Source organism: Dromaius novaehollandiae, chromosome 7, assembly GCF_036370855.1.
Source record: "Dromaius novaehollandiae isolate bDroNov1 chromosome 7, bDroNov1.hap1, whole genome shotgun sequence".
NCBI classification, from domain to species: Eukaryota; Metazoa; Chordata; class Aves; order Casuariiformes; family Dromaiidae; genus Dromaius; species Dromaius novaehollandiae.
Genome location: NC_088104.1, coordinates 17,465,038 through 17,491,547, shown reverse-complemented (window position 1 = coordinate 17,491,547; position 26,510 = coordinate 17,465,038). Strand labels below are relative to the sequence as shown.

Here is a 26,510-nt window from a genome sequence, read left to right as displayed (position 1 = left end):
GCTTGTGCTTGACCCTCGTGGAGTGTCTGCATGCCAGGGGCCAGCGGTGAGGAGCGCCAGGTAACGAACGTGTCCCAGCCGGCCAGTCAGCCCGCATGATTTCCAGCCATCAGCACATATGTGCCCTTCAGATGCCCGGCCAGCCAGAGGCAGGATTATAGGAGTGATGGAGGGAGGTACAGGCGGAGATGTAACATGGTGGTGATGGTTTAGGAGAGCTTACTACGCTGGAGCAATCTGCTAAGGCAGCCATGCAATGATAAAAGTGCAAGCTGGAGAGTACAACCTCCTAAAAGTGGAGAGCAGTCCCATTTTCATTAGTACTTTCGTCTCAAGGATGTGGCACTGGCTTAGCTCAGCCTGGGTTTGGGTCATCCTGGTCCTTGGAGGCAGGTGACATGCAGAAGTCCAGCGCCCTTGCTGCAGGCATGGCAGGGATGGCAGAGCACATGGCCAGTGCCTCCCCATAGAGATGCGCTTGCTGTGGCAGGACCCACAGCAGGGCACCCTGAGGGTGCAGCACCTGCTTTCGGCCAGCTTATGGTGGGGAGAGGGAGGAGGCGAAGAGGAGTGGCTACAGAGGAAGTTGAGCCCCCAGCTGTAACCACAAATTGAGCCCATGATTTGGGCTCAGACTTGACATCTGAGTCTCAAAAATCTCCGGGCAGCAGGAAGACTTGCCCAAATAGCTGGCTGTGCAGAAGCATCCCTGCTGCGTGCCTGCCAGGAGCCCAGCCCAGCAGGGCAGTTGTCAGCAAAGAGCTTGTCTCAGCCCTTGGGGACCTTCCCACCGACATCGGGTCCAATCTCCCTTCCTACCACACAGCCATCACCCTTCAGGCTCCCAAAAACCACTGTCCTCCCACATTACAGCCTCATCCCTTTGTCTCCCCTCTTCCCCTGTACCATCTCATCCCCTCCGTCCACACTCTAGCTGTCAGCATTGCCCCATGTGCCCAGAGGTAAGGAGGGAGCAAAACTGGCCCCTTTGGCCCCCACTGGGGACTGTGGGTTGCCAGGGCATGCAAACATGCATTCCCCATCCCATTTGCACTGCACTGGGACAGCTTGGCCTCCTCTCACCCCATAGCACAGCTGGGGCTGAGTTCAGGAGAGGGAGGCAAGGGGCTTGCACCCCACCAGCACTGCCTGTCCCCCCCCAACACGCAACCCCTCAAAGGCCGGGCCTGCTTGGTGCCACCGCTCCCCCGGCATCCCCCGGGCAGGCCTGGGAGCCGCACGGTGCTGCAGCCGGCACCAGGAGGCGTGCGAAGTCAGGCTGCACTGCCTTCCCTGCCTGCACCGCCACAAGACAAGGAGTCAAGACTGCTGCAGCTTTCTGCCACACAGGCATCGAACACAGGCTTATCAGCCCGAGAAGTCATTCTCCCCCAGCTATTGGGCCAATAAATCATACTCCTAGCCACAAGCTATAGCTATATACCTGCATATAAATAGATATAGCTATACATAGATATGGACAGAGTTTCATATTATAGAGTATATTTTATACTAGTATGTATTTTTTATGCTAATTTTACTAAAACTGTCATCTGCCAGTGTCTATAGCTGTGCACATGTACATCAAAGCCACTGGGGTTCCTGCTGATGACTGGTACCTGATGGCCCAATCACACACCTGGTTACCTAGAGCACAACGTGCATAAAGCCAACTCAGAAGAAAACCCAGCGCCCAGGAGCCAAGCTGTGACACCCTCACATACAGACACCGAGGCCATGCCACAACCCTGGTGAAACATAACCAGAAGCTCTTTGCGTCCCCTCTCAAAATCCCTCTGCAGGGAGCCTGGCTTGCTGTGCTTCCTCTTGGCTGGACCAAGGGCTCCTGACCCCCCCAGCACTTGGCCCAAGTGCAAAGGCTCCTCCAGCCAGCTCTGCTTCTGCCCTTCCTCGCATGGGGGGCAACACCAGGCACAGCCAGGCTCTGGGCTTGGGCACCTCTGCAGCCCCCTCCCCCCCCTTCCCCCCCAAGCAGGACAACCCTGTCATGGAGCTGCCATCAGCTCCTTCCAGAAGCACAGTAACAAGGTGTTCTTAAGTGTTGATTTTGCTCCTCTGCCCACCTTCTCCCTCTCCCATCCTCCCCACACTCCCACCATCTCTGTCCTACCTCCCTCCCTTCCAGCCCAGCACTCTCACTGCCTCCTTCCCTGATACATTTTCCCACTGCCTTTTGGCCTCATCCTCACCCCCAGGCTCACTCCCTGCCTTGCTACCTGTGCCTGTCCTATTTCCAGCCCTCACACAATGACCATTTTTCTTGGGTACTCTGGCCCCTGCCCCATGAGACATCCTGGCATGAGGTAGAGAAACCAGATGGCGAAGCAGCCTGCTCTTTCTGCCTTCTTTGTGAAGGCCAAAGGAAAATAGCAGCCATCGAGACATTGCAGGGACCAGAGATGCACAGGCACTGAACAGCCAGAAGGTTCAACTGATAACATTGGACACCATTGGCATCAGCATGGGATTTGGCTGCCAAAATACCTCTGGTGCCTAGACATCACACACCTTGTATCATGCATGTCAGGGTCAACACTAGGCTTCAGCCTCTGCCACCCATCATTCATCTTCTTCACCCACCATGCTCTCAGGCTCGAGGCTGCTCACTCCCAGGGTTTCCCTGCGCAGGAACATGGGAAGGAGCACATGGGAAGGAGCACACGTAGCTCCACCAGTCCAAGGGCTCCAGGCCGGTGGTGCCTGCACAGCACTGCTTGCATCCATGGTGCCTCACCACAGCCTGCACGCACAGCCCACTGCCTGGCTGGAAGACAGGCTGTGCAAGAAAGGTTGGAGGCATACACAACCCCCCCAGAAGCCCTCGCTGCCACTGCCATGCCGGATGCTGCAGCTTCCCAGGCTCAGCATCCCTGGGGACGTCATCCCAGCCCTGGTGCTGGCACTGGCATCGCTGAGCAAATGCAGGGCTCAGTCTCATCCATGGCACATTCCTCACAAGGGTGCTGGTTAACCCCAAGCCACATGGGGCCTCTCCCTCAATGCTGCAATTTTAATTGAATGCAGCGTGCTTTTCTTTTTTTTCTCTGCCTCCTCATTGTGTCCCAAGCCCTGAGTTGTGCTGTCATGCTCCCTTTGGCACTGTCCTTCACTCTGGGAGAAGATGCGGGACCTTCAAGGACCTGGCAGCTCAGCCACTGGCGCCACGAGCATCCCTGTCCTGCGCCGCAGCCCAGGCCTCCCTCCAGCCAGCGCTACAGCCTGTGCTGGGTGAAGACATGGCTGGATTTTCAGCCAGCTCAAATTTTGCTTGCTTTCCGCAAGCAAAAGGGAGGGCCAGCTGGGTTTCTCCATGCAGCACGCTGTTCAGCCAAGGCACTCTTTGCACAGGGTGTGGAAGAGAGCAAAAGTGCAGCAAGACTCCTAGAAGAACCTAGATGAAATCACGGAGAACAGGCCCATCTGCTGGCTACTAAGGAGTATGATCAGATGCAACCACTGAGTCAGAAAGCCCTGGAAACTGGGAGAAGCCAAGCTCCCTTGTCCATTCCCTAAGCATCTGCCAGCAGGCCCAGCTCTGGGCAGGGCAGACCCTTTTGTGTCTTAGCAAAGCTGCTCTCCCATTCACCTAAAAAAACAAAGGGCAGCAAACCGCTCACAGGGGCCTCTTGGTGGCTTATGCAGCTCCCACCTCCATGAGCATCGCAGTGGACAGGGCGTTCACACTGCCGTCCTCCCCACCAAGCGAAGCACAAAGACACCATCCTTTTCCACAAAATGTGTTTGCTGTCAGGCGGGGAGATGGTCTGAGCACATGTGCCATCCAGACACTGACTCGAGAGGATTCGAAGACACCAGTAGCATTTTGGAGAATCACAGTGTACCATGTGCGGAGCAGAAATACAGCGAGCCAGTGGGGTGAGTGATACCACTTCTTCTCTGCTCATACAACTGGGACCAATAACAATAAAAGGACTAACTCCCATTGCCACTTGTTGGGCCCAGTGTTTACAACACCCCTAGGACAAAAGCTGAACAGGCCAAATGTGTGTGATGCATCAGGCAAGAAAACATGTTCTATTAATAGAGGGGAGTGGGAAGGGGGGAAGATGACAGTTTTCTGGCATCCCATTTAATTTATTCCAACTTTATGCAGCTCAGCTTTTCCAAAAGAGAAAAGAAAAACACAAAAGAAAACCTCCTGATTCCTAAACCAAACAAAAAGTACAAACTGCAGATGAGAACCAGCATGTGCAAGGTTTACATGAAAAAAGCAGAATAACCCTGGATGTTAACAGAAAACAGGTAGCATCGTTTTTTTACTTGGGTTTGCATGCATGTGCATTTTCCTTCTCTTTCATGCTTTCCCTCTCGCACACACATGCGCACACCCCATCCCTCCCTACCCCGACCCAAAGGAGGTCCCATCCCTTTTCCCTCTGCTGCCACTTCCAAACTCCCGCACAGACGTGAGAAAGGGCTTCGTCTGCAGAGACTGCCTGTGGCGTTTGGATCTGAAATGAGAAGCCAAGAAGGGGAATGGGGGGAAAAAAAAAAAAAAAAAAAAAAAAAAAAAAAGCAAAAGCCAGCACTCCTCTCCTCCAAAACCTCTCGGGCTTTTTGTTTTCCCTTGTTTGGATCGAAGGCCCCAAATGAGGTGTATAGCATGGGGCTCCTGCTGTGCCTCTCCTCCCGCACGGTTCGGTGTGAGTTTCTGTGTGCCTGCAGCTACCAGCGGCCGTTCCCACCATGGGAACGGTTCGAGGTTGGCGAGCTCTCCCCTCGCACAAGCAGAAGTGCCCCATGTGCCCATGCCCTGCAAAGGAGCTCATGTGCCAACACGTCAGGGGCAGCTGCATCCTCCCTGCCCCAACGTTACCGCAGGCGAGTGCTGGCCCGCAGGCGGCCCTGGGTCTCTCCCATCTTGCTGCTGCAGGCCCCGGCACTCTCCCTGCTGCCTCCGGGGTTGGCCCTGCTCCAGGTGACCTCGTCGAGCTGGGCAGTGGCTTCCCAAAGCATCCCTGTGGGCTGTGGGTCATGGCCCTGTGCACAGCCCCGTGAGCAGGCGCTGGCGAGTGCAGCCCTGCCCAGGGCAATGCCGCAGGCAGGAGCCCTCCCGCCTTCCCCTGCACCTCCCCACGTGGGGAATTCGCCCTGAGCCTCTGGAGCAGCCAAGCTTGGAGGCCGTGGTCGTTATTCATTTGCCAAAAAGTGGGAGATGCTTCATTTTTGCCTTTGGTTTCATCTAGGGAAAACCCATCCAAGGGTCTTACTGTAAGAAGGAGTTTTGCAATTGCTCTGTAAATGATATCCATATTAAAAAAAGAAAAGAAAAAAAAGGAGGGAAGAAAATAATAAAATCTCCTTGCTTAGGCGACAGGGAAGTTATTTATTCTCAGCCTCGGTGTGTTCTGTACAGAAACAAACCAACAGGTGAAATTAACGGCGGAGACACATCTGTCCTTGGAGCAGCACGTCCACTGCAAAACCTCTTGGCGCGCCTGGAATTGCTCAGATTAAACCTGTACAAACTTGTGTGTGTGGGCAGAGGGGTGCGTGTGTGTCAAGGCCTTTACAAAGCACGATATATACTGTACTGTACTTACAAAAAAAAAAAGAAAAGAAAGAAATGTGTGTGCTGAATAGCAGATGCTTACTCGAGTCCCAGGCGAGAACCGAGGGACAAGGGCAGCTGCTTGGGAGTGCAGGTTTTAGATGGGTTTAATCCTATTTAGAAACAAAGAAAGAATGAAAGAGAGAGAGAGAGACACTCCCTGGCTTGTTATCCTAAACCTATGCAGGCATCCTTCCACCCGGCCGCCGCAAGCTCACCACAGCTCCCTCAGCCAAAGCCGATCCTAACAAATACTGGGCACTAGCCCTCCAAACCCCTCAAACCCAGCCTTTAACTGCACCGTCGCCCCAGGCCCGTCCTCGCGGCCCAGCGGCGGGAGCCACCTCCGGCAGGGCCAGCTGCCCTCGGTGCCGGTGCTGGCTGCAGCCTCACGGCGTTGCAGGGAGGTGAGGGCCGGCTGGTCCCGGCCCGGCCCCCTTCCCTTGCACGAGCGCTGTCGCGCCAGCGGGGTCCGGCCGGGAAACCCGAGGGGCTTTTTCCTCCTTCCCTCCCTCCCGCAGTGCATCCCGCGCCAGGATGAAGGCCACCGGCGGCTGGGCCGACGCGGCAGGGCCGCGGGATGCGAGGGGCAGGCAACACAGTATTTACAGTCTTTGGTCTTGGGGAAGGCAGGGAGGGAGGGGGAAAGGGCGGTTTTTTGTCCCCCCCTCCCCCCCGCCGCCCGTCAGGAGCGGTTTCGCCTCTTTGGAGGCGCCGGGGCAGCGGCAGCCTCGTCCCCGCCAGCCACCGCGGCGGGGGACGGAGCTGGGACGTGCCGCAAGCCGGCGGGGAGGGCAGCGCAAGGGGAAGGGGCGAAGAAAAGACCGGTGCTCTGGTTTACGTTGGGTGAAAGACTATAGGAAAGCAGTCCCTTCTCCCGGCAATCCCCCACCGCCCTTCCCCTCCTGTCGCCCCGTCCCCCCCCCCCCGGGAGCCCGGCAGCAGAGGAAGGAGGGCAGCTCGCGGGACCCAGCCCCAGTCTCGTGCAGAGCCTGAAGAGCCGCGCTGAAACCCATGTAAAATCCGGCACCGGGGCCATGGCGAGCTGCCTCCCACCAGCAGGGTCACGTCCGGCTACTGGCTCCGCAGGGCGTGTGCTCCCCGGTCCTCCTGCTCGTGGGCTGTGTAGAAGAGGTGGCACTCGGGGTCCCCGCGGATGGTGGGCGCGCCTTGGATCACCTTCCCGTGGATGGGGTCCACGCACCAGCACTCGCCGCGCTGCCCGTTCACTGACATCTTGCACTGCAGCGAGGGACAGGGCACAAGTCAGCCGGCGGCCGAGGAAACGAGAGAAGAAAACAACACCCTCCTCAACTCCCCCCCCCCCCTCCCCGCCCGCCAAAAAAAAAGCCTGAGCAGGGCTGGGCTTCATTTGGGGATTCAGCAGGGCTCAAGTTTAGATTCAGGCAAGATTGAGGACCTCTTCCCCCGGTACTGTGCTGGGACCAAGCAGCTGATTTTAACAAACCACATAAATGATCATCTCTGAGACTCACTGCCCTCTTTCAGCCATGGTTGAAAGCAATCCACAGAGTCAAAAATCCCTGGGGAGAGAGGGGTGAGACACACACTGACACAGGGCTTGTGTAAGCTTCATTTCATCTTCAAATTGGGCTAAACAGAATAAACATGAAAGCAGGGCCCAAGAGATCCAAACGTGGCTGAAACAGGGTCTCAGTGTATCCCAGCACAGAGCTAGGGACCACGGCGTGTCGGGACCTGGACCCCAAAATCCCCCCCAAAGCCTGGCCTGGTTTGCGAGGAGTTTCTTGACCGAAGGGCTACTGCCCACCTCTTACCCCGGCAGAGCTGCGGGCACTTTGCTCCACGTGCTCACACCTCCATCCCCCGGAGCTTCAGCCCTGAATAGGGCACAGCAGGAGCCAGCCCCCGTGGCAGAAGCTGCGCCAGTGCACCGGGCTCTGCGTGCGCTCGCTAAAGCTGAACTCGAGCCATTTCCTGCAGCTAGACTAAGGTCAAAATGCAGGCTTGTTCGGGGGGATAAAAAGCAGGAAAAGAGGGGAAGAAAAAACTCCCCAGCACGAGACTGCATCCAGGCACCCTCCATCCACCCCAGCGCTGGCCCACGGGAGGTGGAGGCAAGTGGGGATGCTTTTGTTGGCACCCGACCTCAGGGCAGCAAACGAAAACGAGCTGACACTTGGCTCAGGAAACCCCAACGGAGGTAAAGTGGGTTTCAAGGTGGCCTTAGTCTGTCAGGCCACATGCAGTCGGGTTTGGAGGGGGAGGCCACGAGCAAGGAGGGCTCCAGCCAAGGCAATGCAAGGCTCCTGGCTTCCCCAGCAGCCTTCGGCAAAGTGTCGCGCAAACACGGATGGAGGAGCCTTGAAGACCTACGTCAGGGAGTTCCCATGCTGACAGGGAAACTGAGGCAGGGGAGACCTGCCCAAGCCACCAGGCAGCACTGAGCCCCAAATCAGCCCTAGGAGGCTGGGCCGGGCTCCCTGCACCGTGGGGGTTTTGTGGAAGACGAAACTGTGTCCAGGCTGAAACCCTCAATCAGGCAAACACGTAGATAAACCTGATCTAAAAAAGCCCATTGGCCCATGCAGCTCCTGTGCTGCAGCTCTCTGGAGGCAGACAGGGATAAGCAGGCCTGTATCGTGTTGCATTTGCCTTGTTTGGCCTTGGCCAGGGCAAGGCAGGGAAGAGGGAGAAATAATTTTTTGGCCTCTTCTCCCTCTCTGCAGCTATGGCCAATGTGCAATTGTGCAGCCCTTCCAGGTGCACTCGAGCACTGCAGGGTGAGGCGGGGGGTAAGCGTCCAGGTGGGACCCCAGGAGGGAGGAAAATTATCTCAGAACAGCATGTGCTTTTTAATGCTTTTTTTTAGTGCTCCTGAACAAGAGGTGGGAGTAGCTCTGAAAAAAGAAAAGGCTCAGCCATGAAAACTACAGGAATTCTTGGGTGCCCTCCATGGGATCAGTTATATGTGGCCGGAGGGGGTGCTTGCATCCAGGTATCATTCACTCATGGCTACAGGGCAGCCCTGGACGAGCTGGTGTTTGGCTGCCTGTGAGCTTTCTCTTGGACGCAGGCTCTTTTGTGGCACCTGGTACTTTCTGAGACCCCGTGACTACTCATATGTCAGGGGTAGCATTTGGCTGTGTCACAGGCTCCCCTGCGCTCTGCCCTCAGCACCTTGGATGCACTGCTGCAGAAGGAAGGATGTCATGTGCTTCCCCTGACTCCCAGGTTTTTGTAGGCTGGGAAGAGAGATTGCTAGAGCATTTTTGGTTGTTGTGCTTAGGGAGGAGAACTGAGAGAAAAGCAACAGATGGAGGAGCTTTCCATGGCAAGGAGAGAGAAGCCAGTTTTGTCTAGCTGCAAAGTTTTGTTGGGCAAAACACCCCAGGGAAGATGCGCCCAGGCACTGGGATGAACTGGAGAGGAGAGGAGAGGAGGCAGGCAGTCTGCAGGAGCTACTCAATTAAGAGCCTCTGTCCTGTGCCAGGAAAACCTGAGCATGCTCCAATTTTAAACCAGAGCAGGAGGTTCACCTCTCCCGTCTCTAATGCCACATCTCTCCCGAGGCCTGTCCCATGCCCCCAGCTCTCCCCAGTCCCCCTCTGCACACCTCCTGGCTGACCCGCTAGCTTACAGCTGGCCTGCAAAAGCCCAGGGGGGCTGGCGGGAGCACAGTGGCGATACAGAGTTCACCCTGGTCTCCCACCAGCTCATGAACGGTGGACCTGAAGCCAAGGAGTTCATCTGCAAAGCAGCAGACATTTAAACCCAGGACAAGAGTCGACTGAAATGAGTGGACAATTATGCAGTAATACTCCTAACTCTCCTCCTTATGAAACCATCATTATGCAATGGTTTAATTTGCAGTGAACCCACCCAAATGTGCATTACACTGCACAAGCACTGGGGGTAGGTGGAGGCCCAGGTAACGAAGGCAAGAAATGCAACTGCCCCGTGCTCTGGGTCAGGCAGACAGGCAGCTCCAGAGCCTGAGTGAGACCCTAGGTGGGAAAAGCTGCACCCAGGGGTGACTCTCCAGTGATGACAGTCAGAGTGATTTGCTATCTTAAGCACTTCCGTAAAAGGCCTTGAGCTAGATGGGTAAACCTGGCCAAAGCAATTTTGCTCAGTGGATGATGGTACTGGGTGATACCTACCTTCTCTCCTCTGCATCTTCCCTCATCTCTTATATAGTTTCTTCTCCCCTCAACCTACCCGCAAGTCTGGCTAATGTCCTTCTGATGGCCTGTGCCATCAGAGCCTTGGTCAGCCTCCTGCCACTTTGACTCCCAGCCCTTCCCTTATCCCTTATGTCCTTTCCAGCCTCCCTGGAGATGCTGATGCCCTGGTCCAAGGTAGGGACATTCTCCTTGGGTTAGGCCTGGAAGCTGGGAGGATGGCTGGCAAGGGGCCCTTGGGACACACAGAGTGCTCTTTAGAAAGCTTCACTTTCTAAGTAACAGTGCTGACCCATAGCTAAACTGGATTCACGATGACTGACTGGAAGGGTTACAGCTTGCACAGGGGAGATGAGTATTTCGGCACAGGAAAGCCGATGGCTCAGGGCATGCTGGATGCAGCACGTGAAGAAGAGGCCATGAAGCACACATCTGGAGGAGGTGTCTCCCCAGGAGTGCTGTGACGTCCTCTGCGGAAGGGACCTCCACAGCCACGAGTGTGACGTACAGCCTGTACTGATGGACAGGCCAGGGCTCGGGCTGCTAAGCAGCCACTCGCAAGTGCCTCAGGACAGAGGTGATACACTGGACCTGGGCACCAAGAGCGCCCAGCAGCAAGCCCTGAATGAGGGCTGAGGGCTGGAAAACTTCCAAAACAGGTTCAGAAAAAGCACACCTGTAGCCGAACCTGTGCCTAGCAGCCTGCCTCCATGAACAGCATTCATTCATAGAGGAGAAATCAGCAGGGCTCCCCAGTTCCCAGGCAGCCCAGACTAACCCAGGCACTCACAACCATCACATGGGCATGTGCCGCTGCCTCAGCAAAGCAGTGCGCCCAACATCTCCAGCCACCAGTGGCACAGGGCTAGCAGATGAAGCAGACCCTTAGATGAGAGAGGTGGTGCACTCAGCTCTGCGCATCCCCGCAGCCGAGTCCTCGCACCCTGCGCTGTGAGAGGTGCAGCAGTGTCTGAGCAGAAGGCTTGCAAAGCATCATGGTTTTGTAAGAGTCGGAGGTTGCTCTGACATCCCTTGGCCCTGCAGGGGAAGACTGCGCAATAGCCTGGCAGACAAAATCCCTCCCTGGCCCTTATCTGGCTTTACGTGAGTGGTTTGTCAAAGATGCTAAACATTAAAGCAGACATAAGGCATTTTTTCCCTATGCCTCAGTCACTGACACCTGCTGTTTTCACATGAACAAAGCCAAGTCAGAATTCAGACACACATTAAGTAGAGAGTCATTTGAGTGGTTTTGGGGCCCATAATCATCTTCAGAAGGGTGCTGCATCCCAACCCCATCTTGTGTGCAAGGAATCCCTACCAGAAACCTGGGGACTGGCCGCGATTTGTGGAGGAAAATGAGTAAAGTGTGCTAGAAACTGTTCTGACCCCAGAAGCTCCTCTTTCTGCTTTGTCTGCAAGACTGGCCAGCATTCAGCCCCTCTCTACTTTTCCACTGTGGTGGGACCCAGCCAGGACAAGACTTGGCTCAAAGCTCAAGCAAATGGATCTGGACTGGTAAACAGCTCTCTAGAGGAAGAGTGAGCTGCAAACTAAATGGTTCACCATCTTCCGGGGGGTTCGTGGCACCACTGCACCTTGCAGAGCTGCCTCAGCCCAGCTTCGTGGGCCAGCTGGGACTTGGCAACACCCAGGGTAGAGCTTCTGAACATTGTGAAGCTGTGGTCCTCTCCCCACTCAGCTCCTGGGGAGGCTGCCGCTCCGCCAAGTGGGCTGTGCACACCACCTGAAGCTGTGCGCATGGCTGTGAAGGTCTCCTGCTGCTGTGAGCATGCGTGTGCTTGCCTTGGAGCTCTCCATGCATGCACAAAACCTAGCGTGCCACTGGACACGGCCAATGCACCATTGTGTTTGTGGGGGTGGGCTGCCTGCACACATGCCTGCTTGCAAGCCCATGGCTCCAGATGCATCTAGCCATCACTGGCTGTGCCACTTGTGAGATTTGCTGTTTCCCTCATGCCTCACACTGAGTGTGCGACATAAGCCCAGCCCTGAACTTTGCGTGTGTCCTGAGGCTGCGTGTGAGGGGATGTTTGCTGAGCTCAGGGCTGCTGGTGGGAGCGCAGCTGGCCCGGGGGGGCTCCCCCACTTGCCTGTTTGAGATTGTACAAGCCATGCTTGTCACAGTTGGGGATGTGAAGGGAGTAGAGGTGTTCCAGGGGACCTCGCTCATCTGGCAGCCGCATAGTGGAGATGCGCTCCAAGACCTGATCCAACTCCTGCTGACAAGGAGTCTGAAAAAAAGCCAAGAAAGCAGAAAACAACAACAAAAAAAATCAGGGCAATGGGAACACAGACAGTGTCAACTCCTCAGACAATGGGAATGCCAGTAAAGATGAACACGGGACACCCTGCGCACTTCCCTGTTGCGGAGGCTGAGCCCAGTCCTCAGGACACAGGTTTGCCATTAGCCTCGCTGCTGGCACCTGCAGTTATGCCAGTGCTCATGAGATGAGAATCCCACTGCCGGGCCTGTCCCTGTGCCCAAAGTCCTTACATGCAGATGGACACACAGATGTATGCATGAAGAGTTACACATCTCTGTGCACATGCACACCACTGAGCATACTTGCACATGGACCCCCTGCCTCCACACACATTGCTTACACCATCTCCATGCATGTACACACACGTTCAGCACCTTCATACCACGCACATACTCCATGCACTGGTACACACACAAATCCCATCTGTTACACACACAAGTATCTCACACCCACAAACACACCTCTCACACACAATACAAACAAGGCATAGCCTGGACATGAAGGGGCCATGACAAGGGACAGTGCCAGGGAAGCTTCATGGAGCACAGGGCAGCATTGCCTCTGCTTATCAGCTACTTTCCTCTTTTGTCCAATTTTGCTTACAATTTGCTCACTATTCTCCTGCACTGCCAAGCACCAGGCTGTGGCACCGTTGCTTTTCCTGAGAAATGTGAAGAGGGAAGGGACAACAGGCCAGCTGCGAGGGGGTTTGCCCATCCTGAGCCTCCTGCACCGCAGTGGAGAAGCAGTCCCAAACAGCTGGGGCTCCTGTGTGCCCCCACATCTCCAGATCACAGCCACCCGCAGCCCCAGCGCATAGCAGGATTTCCCCCTCCTCTCTGCCATACACCCAAATCGTCATGCTGCCAAGAGCCGACACAACACCAGATCGCAGGCCCTGGAGACACTGCAGAGGGGAAGCCTGAGAGATGCTCCCATGGGTCTCACTGGCTAAGTGATAGGGTGATGCGGGGTGATGTGAAGCAGGCTTCGCTCCTCCCTAACTCAGACTGACCAGAAGGGTCCCAGTGGGCACAGCCCTGCTCCCAGACTCGTGATGTGATTTTGGCCCAGAAGTGCGCCTTGAAATGCCTGAGATCTCGCAGGAGTGGAGGGGAACGCGGGGACCAGAGAAGCGAGGCATCGCTCTTGCTCCTCCAACTCCCACAGCAGCCTCAAGCCAGGGCTCCCAGAAGAAGCAGCCCAGCTGAACGCAGCCTAACGTTAGCTGGCACGAGCCTGCCCCTCTGTGCTTGTGCATCGCTGGCCTTTCTTCCAGGGGAGCAGCAGCAGCAGCACAGAGGCTCTCCGAGCTGGCAGTGCCTGTGCCACACCATGGAGCCGGGTCTCCCCACACACAGATCAGCCAGTTAGACTGGATTTGACCTAAGCGCTGCAGAAGCAAGGGCATCTGGGGTGACACAGAAAGTGAGTGTTGGGGGGACGGGGCAGTGAACCTCTGCTTTGCCTGTTTCCCTTGGAGGAGGTGAGGGCTCTCCCTCAAAGCTCCTCTCTGTCCCCCTGCTCTCCCCCTCCACTACAGACTGCCCTCTCATTTGTAGAGACACATATTATGGGCAGTTTGGCATGGCTTTCCATCCCTGTGCCATCCAGTTGCCTTGACCAAGCTGCCCACTAGAGGGAAACCATAGCCACAGACTGAAGGGCACAGAGATGGGACAGGGAAGGGGACAAGGAAGACACTGGACACTCTCCCTGCTGCATGCCAAATTACAGCCCTTCCTAGAGGGCTCTGGCTCCCCCTGAACTTGGACTGGGGCTGTATGCAACGGGCAGAAGCCCCTCATAAATCCCCTTGGGTTGTCCCTGGCGGTCGCTTAGGGAAAAAGGGTGTGAGAAAGCCAGGCCGTGGGCAGAGGGCATGCTCGCTCTTGCTGCAGAGGTAGTGTTGAGCCAGCAGGACCCCTCTCCTCCTGCTCTTTTGCTGAGGTGTAGCTGCAATGAAAATAATGTCTCCTTGCTAGGAGATTAAAGTTCATCAGATGGTGCGTTCAGCCCCAGCTTCAGGCCAAAACAAACGTTTTCTTTTCTTTTCTTTTCTTTTTTTTTTCCTTTTTTCTAAGACAGTTTGTTGCAAATGACACTAAGGCTTTTGCATTCAGCATTTCCCAGGCGAGCCACAGCTGCCTCCATTAACTCCCTCTGCCCTTGTCTCCCTCTTGCACACACTCTGCCCACTGACCCTGCCTGTCGACATCCGTGACTTCTTCGAATCTTCATGGTTGTGGTGGGGCTTGCTGACTTTGCCCATTTGCCGCTGCTGCTCGTTCACTTTCTCCCTCATAACCGCCAGCTCCTTCATGCCTGTTTTCATGGGCTTCCTCCCTCCTGCTCCACTCAGGATCCCCGTGGTGCCATCCACATGGTTCTCGGCAAGGATCGCTTCTGATCGGTCATCACCACCATCTGCAAGAGAGAGGGGAGAGAAGGAAAGGGTCAAACTCAGCCAAGTGCTCTCTCACGTGTTTATCCCATCCTGGATCGCTTTCAAGCATGGCTGGTTACCAAGCCATAAAATCTTTGCATGCAAAAATTTTAAATTGCATTAGCCCTTTCATCTGGAAGGTGAGAATAGATCCTTTCATTCTGGAGTTATTACCACACTAAAAGACAGTTTAGAGAGCAGGGGAAATCGCTGCTGGAGAAGTTCTTTCTGGTTTTTCTTTGACCTTCTAAATTACTTCCCAAAGAATGTAATTTTCCCATCAGAAGTCCAGTTGGCTTAGCAATGCCAAGTGTATTTCAGCTCCAAAACTTAAAACCACAGTGATTAGTACCAATACCTTGAATCCATCTATCATCCCCCAGAGTATCTCCAGGAATACTTACTCAACATTAATGTGCTAAAATAAATTCTCAGGGCTGCTTTCAGAAATACCAGCCTCTGTTTTATGGCCGCCCTAATTTCCCTCAAAAATCTTGCCATTTCAGTGGTCCTCTCTGCAATATCTTCTTTCACATCATTTGTCATATGGTGCATTACTCATTTAGCTTCTACTGCATGATCTACCTAGTTTTGCATTTGGCTACTACTTTTGACTGCAAGACAACTCCACGTGTCCTGGGGTCAACTCTGCCACTGCTGCAAGCCACAAGACCCCCCAGGTAATTCGGCTGTTTCAAAACAAGTTAGCAAAAAACTCAGCATAAACACCAAGCTTTTTCAAACTCCTCCACCTTCTCCTTTGTGCATTTTCCCAGTTCACTGGCTGCTGTTTCTGTAAGAAATCCTTGCCAAATTACGACATGGTGGTCACTGCTGCAAACACCAGACCTTTTGGACTTTGTGGTGAGAGCAAAGAGAGATCTCAAATCCTCCCACTTGCACCAGAAGCCCAGCAGGTGACAAGGCTGAGCCTCCTCGGTGCCTAGCAGTACAGGGCTCCTGCTCTGATCTGGCCGATTTGCAGAGAAAGCTGCATAACCACATCAAACACTGACGTTGGAGCTAACAGTGAAGCTGACCCTGCTTTGAGCAGGGGGTTGGACAAAGACCTCCATAGGTCCTTAGCAACTCTAACTGTCATTCTGCACTTGCATGCATACATCACCTCTCACTACAATAACCCAGGTCCTGCAAAGTACACCTCTGAATATAGGACTTCTTCAGCAGCATGACAGGCACCACATAAATGACAGACCGGGCCATTCTGGTCCTATAGTGCTGACAAACAAAGTCTTTTTCAACATATAAAGGAGAAACTGGCACTCCAGCCTCCCAACATCATCAACACAACCAAGATTCGCTCTGGCAACTTTGATTTCAGCTGTCCAGCACTTCAGACCTTAGACACTTGTATAAAAATAAAGAAATCACATTAGACTGTGCATGATGGGGTGCAAGCAATGCTTTAGCTCACATAACAAGGCTTTATTTATGGGCTTGTCTTGCTTCTTGGAAGACTAAGCATGCAGAACCCTTAAAGTTTTTAACATTTCCTTTCTGTTAAAAGCTGCATCATGATGTTCTGTCAGGGCATAACTGTACTGTCATGACACAGAACGAAAACCCTGATAGCAAGCGTTTTATTTCTGCCACAGCTTTCCAAGCTCTTTTCAGGTGTTACGACCCCAGGCTTACACATGGGGAAAACACAAGAAGAGTCTTGTCTAAAATCACTTAGTAAATGCCTAGCTGCCTGCAAACAGATCACAGACTGGTCCAAGTGGGCCTGACCAAAGCATCACTCCAGCTCAGCGTCCTGTCCACAGCTGCAACCAGGAGCAGGTGCTTAGGGACACATGTTGGGGGATCATTCCCATCACTTCCACAGACCAGCCGCAAAAGCACTTTCACAGCTGAAGACTCTATCTGACCAACATTTAAAGGCCACCAATGGACTCATCCTCCAGGGATTTGTCCTGTCTTCTTTTGCATTTCCTCATGTTTTTGGCCCCATATCTCTCAATATTGGGATCTTCCCACTTCCCAGCAATACTAAATGTGTTTGGTTTGTGGGTTTTTAGCTGCTTAGGCAGCAACTGAAAAGCAAACATAGGGCAAAATCAATGTGGCGAAGTCTAGGACTTTCCTCAAACACTGGTTCCAGGTAAGAATTTGGATGGTCAGGCTTGACAGCCAGATGGCTTGAAGTCTGGGCTGCTGCCTGGCGATTGCTGTCTAGCCATCACCCTAAGGCTGGGCAAGGAATATTTTGAGCAGAAACCTTCTGTTTATTCATCAGTCTCCTTGCTAATTAGAAACACATAGTGAGGAGAGAGAAGGCCATGAGACTGCCCTTCACACAGGATCAAACAAAAACTGCATAAAAGATGGGCAAGGCCCACCCAACTCCAACTTCTGGCAAGCCACTTCTGAGGGTTTTAGCCTCTTGATGGTTTTTGTCCTCCTCTTCTTGGTGGTCCCTCCTCAACGACAGGAGAAAAAGAGCATTGTGTGCCTGCCCCTTATGATGGCAGGGCAGCACTTCAGACACACTGCAGCAACATTACTTGGCCCAGTTTCTCACAGACTGGCCCCTGCTTCATTCAGAAAACCAATCGTATAAAGTGATGGAAGGGCAACATACTGAAAGCAAGGCATTTCTTGATCAATTCTTGTTCCTTCCTGCCTCCAACTAAAATATGGAGACATTTGCCCACATAAGCATTGCTCTAGTAAATCAAGGCGAGCTGGTAAGCCTCTTGTCAGCTGATTCATTCACAAAACCTGCTTCTGATAATATTTTCACTCATTTTTCCTGCTTTCCAATGCTAACAAAGATCAGCCCAAAGAAAACCACTGATGGGAGCTGAGCGTGCAAGCCCATGTGTACAAACACACCCAGGGATTGGTCTTGGCTCCTTGGGCACCATCACAAGAGCAAACCTGGAACGAAGGCCAGAAGGAGCTTGCTGCTATCAACTATGAGCTCTCCTCCCTGATGCAGAGCTAGCCATGGCGATCTGAGCCCTTGCCTTGCTGCTGAGCCCAACTGCTCCACCTGGGGCTGACTCCAGAGGCCCAGGAGGAGTTTTTCCTCTTCCAAACCCTATGCTACTCCTTAGGAGAAGGTGCTCAGGACATGGTATAGTCACAGCTATTGCATGGGCAGGAGCTAGGGGCTGCCAGTTTGCTCTCTCCTCTTGCTCGCTTTCATTCAAGGCAGCAAACAGGATGCTCCAGCAAGCAGGGAAGGGAGACAGGACAGAAGAAGTTGGCCCGATGTGGAAAGCGCTGACATTTCTGTAACGTCGAGGCTGCGTGCAAGGGAGGAGGCTGAGCATCAGGTCTGACAGACCCCATTTCGAAGAGTGAGCAGGGGCCAGGCAGCAACAGCAAGAGGAGAGAGAGCGAGCCTCAAAGCAGGGGGAGCATGCTGAGAGCCAAATAATGCCTTTTACGGCCAAAAAACTCTTTAACGCTGCCCAAGAGAAGCGAGCTGTACTTGCTTGCTTATGACTCTATCCATGAACCAATTATGCCACTCACTAACCCCACCGGCATGGGATGGGCAGGTACGCGATTGCCTTATATATACAACTCTAAACCATTTGTCATCCTGGCAAACGCCCTTTTGCTGACCAATTTCAATTCATGCTTTCATGCTAAATATATCTGTGAACGGAGTGATGCCAAACTCCAAAACAATTATGTTTTATAGTTCTTCCATTTTCCTATGGCATGTGGAAAACATCTCCTGTGCTATTCTGGATTAAAAGGTAGAGCACTTTGTGCAGGGCGGAACAACCATGGCAGGAATCAAAGCAGATAGCCGAAGTTCTCCTGAGCACTGATGTGGAGCCCATGAAACACCTCTCTCAATGCCAAGAAAATGATTTCTTTATGACCTTTTTCAAGGAAAATTCCCATTGGCTTCAATGGGCCTAGGACTTGGCTAAGTTGAAAGCATATTCAAATGGCCATCGCCTAATGTCTGTAGTGAGCTGCACAGTCTCGCCAACATTTTCAAAAGTGGCTATCAATTTCCAGCATCAAAATTTGGGGGAATCTGATTTGAGACCTCTATGCACCTCTGACAAGATGGCTGAGAAACAGAGCTTTAAAAATGACCTGCCACTTCCACAGCAACAATAAAAAGTGCCATGCAAAAAAAGGCAGCTGCCTGTAGTTAAAAATACATCTTTATCCCTTTAAAGAGTCCCAAAGTGTATCTGGGCTGCAGGACAGGCCCTGGCCAGTAGCACTCACTTAGCACAAGCGGGCTAGCCCGTATCACGGGGGTGCACGCGCCACACCAGCGACAGCAGCCGCTCTCCCCAGTGCCGCACACTCCCTGCACTTGTTTTCCTTTGACAACAGTTTGGCCAGTGTCAGATTCATTTGCTTATCTGTCCGAGGTGTTTACATAGTGTCTAAGTGCTGATTAAGGTCCCAGACCTGCAGAAAGTTACACCCAAGTGGCCTTCGACACGCTGTCCCGAGCGTCCCTATCTGCTGGCTCTGGTTACGTGGCATGGCGGGCTGGCAGGGACCGCCACAGCCAGCTTATGGCTCGCTCCTGCAGCCATCGCAGCCTCCTCACACCAGCGTTTTCCCGCTGGAAACATCAAAGCCTTTTACAGCTCATTAATTACCCTGGAGAGAGAGGTGTTCTTCCTGAGTTGCAGATGGTAAAGGAAGGCAGGGAAAAATTCGAGAGTGTTGCCCAAGGCCACACAGCAAATTCATGCATGAACCTGGGAGTCAGGAACCTGCGCTCCTGCCGCTGTCCCTGTCAAGCAGAGCACACAAAGGAACGGGTATGGCCAGGGCTGCAGGCAACGTGACACCCAAAGGGCCTTTTTTCACCCCAAGCAGAACTTTTGGTCTTGTCTGGCCCTTTTTCCAACCCTATCTGTCCTTTCAGCCTGCTGTGGCAGCAACTTTACCAATTTCAGGATGATTTGAGTGCTCATTCTGTGTTTTGCTTGCCATTTTTTTGTTTCGAGGAGCAGGACTTCCCCTCCTGCTTGTACTCCCAGTACCCATCCTTTGCAGCCTGAGAGCAGCCAGGGCCCTTAAACCTGACACGCACACCAGCAACGGTCCCAGACTTACTTGCAGAGAGGTGGGGAAAGCACAGACACGGGCTGCAGCCCCTCATGACCTCTGTCTGATTAGTCTGCAAAGTATTTCTAGGAGTGCCCTGGGCAAAGGTTCCTGTGCAATAGTCTGGTGTGGGTGTTGTTGACCTAGAGCTTGGATACCTCCGAGAACGTTTGCCAGCAGGGATTGTATTAGCGTTCCAATTTCCTTGCAGCAGGAGCTGCCAAGTACAAAGTCCCCCCCAGGCCCTCTGGCCCATCCTACCCCAAAAAGGACCGAAGGTTTGCCGATGACCACTGCCAAACTGCAAAGAGCCGGGCTGGTGCATGGCGTCTTTCAGCGCTCGGTCGGCTGCGGAGGGGAAACGCGGGGGCACTGGGACGCGGTATGACCCTGTGCATGATCCAGCTGGGCTGGGATATGTCTCTCCAGAGGGAGAACAAACCAAAGCAGCTGCTCAAGTTTCACTCTCTGCTTCACACACACACACACACACACACACACACAAAAAAAAAAGCAACTGGGAAATGCCACAGTAAGCAGGAAAGGGAGCGCAAGTGATGGGCTACATAGAAGACTGGAGCACAGGAAGAAGGGATGCAGGAGCAGAGAAAAAAACCTTTACCCCAGGGCAACATCTCTCTCAGAGGCCAATGACAGATGCTCAGGGAAGAAGAAACAGCACAATTACACATCAGTCCAGCCCCAGCTTTCCTCCCTGCTTCTGGGCACACAAGAGCTTCCTGGGCCAAAGGCTGCATCTAGGCTGTGTTTGATAGTCACCTACAGGCCTATCAGATGCAGCTAATCTTTTCTGGACCTTGTTTGTACTTCTGGCTTCCACAACAGGCCACAGCAAGAAGTTCCCCACTAAAAGCTTGTGTCAGGTGAAAAGGCCCTTCCTTTCCTTCCGCTGAGACATGCCACATGGCCATTTCACTAGGGAAAAGGGGTGCATAATGGGGAGGAATCACAAGTGATGCCTGCCTGGTTTTGGCCCCAGAGGCCTCCTCTTAAACCTACAGCTAGTGCTCTTCTTGCCCAGCCTGTGCTGCTTAGCGGAGATGGGGCCATTTCTGCACGTCACGTGTCTCACACAGGACACACGGCTGGCGAGGAAGCTCACCCAGTGCACTCTATCCTTCTGCAGAGCCAATTTCCCTGGGCACACCAGAGGTGCTCATGCCACCAGGCTTTTTTTTTTTTTGGGGGGGGGGGGGGGGAGGGGACGGGGGAGAGGGGGCCAGGCTGGCAGGAAAGGCTGGAGTCCCCAGTGATGCTGGACAAGGGTAGTCATACACGAGACACAGCTTTGGGATCTGGGTGAGCTCGGGGCAGTTCAAAGCATCCCTCCATCTGCCAAGGAGGGCCTTGGGGCAGGTCCCCACTGCCCTCTCTCTGCCCACACACCCCCGGGGCTATTTCTCCAAGTCAATGTACTCTGCTGTAAGGATGTGATCACATACCACGGTCTCTGCAGGCAGAAAATCCCCACTTCGGTCTCCAAGCCCTTGTTTTACCTCCACAAGAAGTTGCCCACAAAGTGCTCCAATCTCTCCTTGGGCCGACTGGCCTTTCTACAAACACCCTTTATTTTTGCTGTCCGATCTTTTCAGCCCATCTCTACGAGCGAGGAGGGCAGGACTCGGCTGGGAACGGCATGTTCTGGCCTGCAGTTGCTTAGCAAGCTCCTCTCCTTGCCCTGAGCCGCCGGCACCGAGGGGTGATCCAAGGGGCACCCAGTGCCTTCCTTTGGCTCGGGCGTCTCTCAGGAAATGCTTTATGCTCCTCCAAAGCGCAGGGGATGTTCTGAGTCGACAGTCGTGGCGCGGCATGGGGCAGCGCAGCTCTCTGCGGCCTGCTTCGCTTTCTTTTCTCTGCCTGGGCTGCATGGTCCCTCTGCCCATTCCCAATGGCTGGAAGAGGGCAGCTTTCCCTCCTCCAGCCACCTAGACCCAGAACTGAGAAAAACTCACAGCCCTCACAGAACAACACAGTGTCCTGTTAGCGCACCTGTGCCCTCATAGCACCCAAACTCCCCTGGCAACCTGGAGCAAGCACACAAATGACACTGAAATGGATCTGATGGCAGTGAAGGGAAGAAGAGGGACTAAAATGCCCCTTCTCCTGGGCTTTGCTTCAAAGTGCCCTTTTTTTTGTTCTGTTTTTAAATCATGTTTGTAGACTGGTTTCCCAAGGATACAGCACTTGTGCAATAACACTGCCCGCCTATATGTGTTTCTGCATGTGCATGTGTTTGCATGACTGCCTATTAGTCCTTTAGTCCTCCTCCCCCTCCACCGCCCAATATATCTACAAACACGTCAGCAAATGCCAACAAAATTTCAAATAAGAACAGAATTTTCAAAAATAGTAAGTTTCCACCATTTCATGGAAATGTGCGGCCAAGGCTGCAGAGAGATAAAATAGCAGGGTTTGTTTTGTTAGCTTTCTGTCCAAACGATTTGACTGACAGGCCATGTAGCACATCACCAGCCACCCTGTGTGGGCCCAGCAGAGCACAAACCACTGCTGGGGAAGGTCTGCTCCAGTCCTCCTCCAGCCAACAAGCCTGGAAACGTTGTTTGCAACATCCTGTTCCCTCCTGTGCCAGCCGTTTACTTTGTGCCAAGAATGATAAGGCAAAGTGCTGTTTGGGTCCCTCAGAAACAAGGCAATGATTCTCAAGTCCCTTCACTTACCCAGCTCCCACCTGCAATCGCTCTTCTTTCTTTTCCCCGCTTACCTGAGCCACACTAGCTTGTTTCACTCAACTGGGGAAGTGCAGAGCTGCAATAATCATCCCAAAGCGAGTCTACAGCAGACACGCTCCAGGCAGCTAAAAAGCAAGGCTGAGGAGTCGGCGGGTCTCAGCTCATGGCTGGTGACAGCGGTTTTGTTCCCACCTCGCTGTGCAGTGAGTGACCCTGGGCAAGCCCCACTCTGCCTCCACTTGCCTTCTGCACCAGGGGTGATAACTCACCTCCTTATTTTCCAGACCAGTTTCTTAGCAGCGCCCTGAAAAGTGGATTGTAAACACTACATTTAGATGCTTTTGTAGGCTCCTGCTCAGCAATGCATGTAAGCATGTGCGTAACTTTAAGCATGTGTGAAAGCAGCTTGCTCAGGGAAAAGAAGTTAACGTGTTTGAAGGACTGCGCCAAACGAGGCCCTCCGAGCTCCCTGCCACAATCAAAGCATTCCCCCTTGTTACTGAACCATATCTCAGCTCTTCTCAACACACTTCTCTGATTAGTCCTCCACAAAGCTGCAATCTTTCCAGCCAAACCAAATGAACTAACTTGAAAACACTTCCAAGCTTGTACTAATTGCACTGCAGCTTCCCTTTTTGACCTTGACCCCATCTGTAAAATCCCCAGTGCAGTAGCTACTTTTCAGTCATTAGGGGCTTCTGCCCGAATGAAACGAGCCGTTAGCTTTTCCAGGGCAAGTCTCAGGCCCTGCTTCCTCTGTCGCTCTCACACACGTTGTCTTCAGTGCTCCAGCCACCCCAAAATCCTGCACTGATTTCTAATAATATTAAGTTCAGTTCCTAAGTCCTCAGTTCCTATGAACCTGGACAACAAAACCACCTCCTTCATTTCCTACAGGCTTTACTGCTGTGTTAGAACTTCCTTAATTTCTCCAGCGTGCATTAGAAAATACAGGCTCATCTCTGAGCCCAAGCCTGTCGAGGCTTTTCCATCCCACGGCCTTGACAATGTGAGCACAGAAGAGCTTTACATACTGTAGCCACCATGACAGCGCCCCAAGTTAATTATTATTTAAGTGATCTCTGTTTGGCATTGGGATGTTGACCCTCTCTTTCCTGTTGGAGAGCCAGAGGCCGGCAGAGTCAAGGGAGCTGTGAACCCACATGAGGATGATTTTCAGGCACATCAGGCTACAGTACTCTGCAGCCCATCCAGAAAGAAGAGAAGATGCTCTGGAGAACGGTAAGTCTTGACAAGAGCTGATGAAGGAGTAATGATCCATTGGACATACAATCATGAATAAGAAATTACTCTCAAAATTCAAACTAAACTTTTCTGTCTTCCATACTCATTTGGGGGGAAAGTATAATATATAGGACCTATTTAGACTCTTCTATTTTTAGATGATTGCCTCAAGGCTGAGGCAGTGACAGGCAACACCAACAGTTAGCTGGAGAAAGACTGTTGAAATCAAATCAAATCTGCACCAAGGAAAGATGTGAAACATGTCTCTTGGACTGCATCTTTTAGCCAAATACAAAGTATCTTGTTCCAAGCAGAAGTGGCTGAAGGAAATTTTATGGTCTTTATCATATGAGAAATTAGGCAACATAGTTTAGTGGCCATTTCTGGCCATAAAAGTTGTCCATCTGCAAAGCAATGCCCTCAGCCTGTTCTGCCTCCTTGACGACAGCTTAGCTCACCAGAAAGGCCCCCCTGGCTCTAGCTCCTGGAAACCCAGTTGTCCCCTTTGGTGCTCAATCACAACTCCCACTGAGATCATCAGCTGGTGAAGAAGTGTCTCGGGACAGAACACAACCAGAGGAAATGTATGACGCGGTGTTTCTGCATGCCTTCTGGGAAGGTTGTGGCCAGAGCTGCCAACAGTCTGACCTTCTGCTCCACAGAAAGGTAGAAAAACTTGAAAGCTGGGAGGAAAAAATACTACAAGTAAAGTGAAAAAGAAATAAAAACCCCAAAAGGTCAGAGCAGTGCCCCACCCTGCCTGCGAGAGCTGTCTCTCGTCTATCTCCAACATTGCTCCATTCCCTTCTCAGCCACACTGGCTTCTCCTGTTATTATGACTAGTGCATGCAAATGGAATGGACTTCAGCCATTTGTATTACTAGTTTTTAAAAAAAGTCTCACTTTTCCACAGTCGTTTTTCCAGACGGCGGCTCAGTCCAGGGCTCCCCTCACCACCCACCCAAATCACATTGCACATTTCCTCAAAGTCTGCCTTTTCAAAAAGCACTATTATTATGGTAATTCCTTTCTACCTTCTCCTCAGAAACCCTGCCAGACCCCAAATGCAATTACCACCAGTGTCACCTTGAGGTCTGCTGGACCTACTGTCCCCAGGCAGCCCCCTGGCTGGGCACCAGCTTTTGAAGCCAACATTGTGTCTGCTTTTTCCCCTGGAACCTGCGGTCCCTAGAGACATAGCACAACTCTCTGAATAAAATCACATGGCTAAATTGTAGGTGGGAAAAGGCAATAACTGCTGTATTTCAGTTGTGAGCTCTGTTCTGTCTACCAGCATCTCCCAACCATGTCAGGTTTTCACAGACCCCATCCCTCCCTCCTCATGAGGGCTATAATAGAGTTGCCATATCCTACATTTAAGCCCTGAGTTGAGCTGTTCACAGACAGTGGCTTTTTCTCATTTGGTGACCAAATTAAATAACTTTGCAATTGTTTCAGGTTATGTCAAACCACTTTTTTTCATCTCAAACAGAGCTCCTCAGACAATACCTCACTCAGTTTTGGAGACACTGATGGATTTCTTTAACCCCTGTTTTAGCCTTCTCACAGGTCAAGGGAGAGCTAAGTTCTAATCCTCACATTAAAGCGGTCTGTGAGGAGGGACTGAACCTGGCCTCACATGCACATTTACCATTTACTGAAATAACTGCCAATCTCTGGCCGTGAGGTCTTAATGATACAAAACTGGTATTGAAATAAACACGAGTTTTGCCCAAATAAGACTTCAAGATTGTCCCACTGGTGAATGACATGTCCATGCACGCAATAATTTCATGAAGGGTTCACACTCACAGACAGACTACCACAAGGCAGCAGTTTACTACAGATCAGCTGATCTATAGTAATGGCTTATGGTATACTAGGACCACATACTTCCAAATGATATCAGCTAGTTACCTTTATGGTCCTTCAGTGATTTCCATTTGAGCTAAACCAACCACAGCTCACCTGTGGATTTCATACTATGCATTATAATGGTATGATTTAAAGCACAAGGATGGACTTTGGGGCCCTCCACCACATTAGTAGCAAGAGTTGCTCGGCTTTGAGCTGTTGAGGAAACGCTGCCAATGCTGTAAGAAAGCTGATCTTGCCAGGGGAAGTGCTTCGGCTCACAGCGTCTCTGAGTACACCAGTGCCACACTGCTACTTTCACCCCATAGCTGTGAAACCTCCAAATCCCGCAGCATGGACAGATCAATGTCATTTGGCCTTCAAAAGGGGAAATTTCCTTCCACACAGGTGGGAGGGAGTAAGTGCAAGGCAGCCTGCTGTGTCATTCTGCTGTGTCATTACTTTGTTCTCTTCCTTTGTAGAGAAAGGGGCTGGATCTCACTTTGTTTCCAAACAGCTCTGTATTTTGGGCCACCCATGAAGTTGCCCAAGCTCCAACCTCAGGAGTATGTAGACTCCCACTGATTAAAAGGCAGGAAGAGAGAGTCATAAAACTGTGGTAGAGGAAGGAAGAAAAGAAAGGGGAGGATCGGTCAGCCACATTCCCAGGGAGGGAGGCAGGCATTGCAAAGATTAAAAAAACCAGACCACCACAAAACACAGCGCGATGGAGACAAATATGATAAACCAGATGAACCACCAGAAGGGAAGCTCTGACATGCAACGGTCAGCCTTCCGCTCAAGCAGCTCCAAAAACTATTTCACATACACCCAGTCAGCATGCTCAGCATGAAGTGCCCTGGTGTGTTTGCTGTGCACCTGATCTAGACAAAAACCCCTTTCCTTGCTTTCTTATTCAGCTTCATATCAGTTTTCCCGTCAGGTCTAGAGCTGATGCTGGGCAGATCCAGGTATCATCCAAAGGAAAAGTTGGCTTGGAAGGTACCCAGGCCTGAGGCAAACAGCCCTTTGGAGATGTGAACTGTGTTATGTAGTAGTGGGGTAGTCACCAAGTTAGACTGAACCATCCATGACTGTGTTAAGAAGCCAAATAGTTAAAATACTGAGCTTCCACCAGAA

The 26,510-nt window shown here is 52.4% G+C and overlaps 1 protein-coding gene across 1 annotated transcript in view; it reads right to left on the bottom strand.

Annotated features, from left to right (window-relative positions):
- Positions 1–5,348: 5,348 nt before the first annotated feature.
- The window catches only part of IGFBP2 (insulin like growth factor binding protein 2), a 69,056-nt gene continuing 47,894 nt past the window's right edge, over positions 5,349–26,510 (bottom strand). The window contains exons 2-4 of the mRNA XM_064514759.1: positions 14,251–14,474; positions 11,874–12,014; positions 5,349–6,835 (exon numbers count right to left, since the gene is read on the bottom strand). Of these exons, the coding sequence (XP_064370829.1) occupies positions 6,668–6,835; positions 11,874–12,014; positions 14,251–14,474 (533 nt within the window). The 3' untranslated portion in view covers positions 5,349–6,667. The remainder of the gene's footprint in view (positions 6,836–11,873; positions 12,015–14,250; positions 14,475–26,510) is intronic.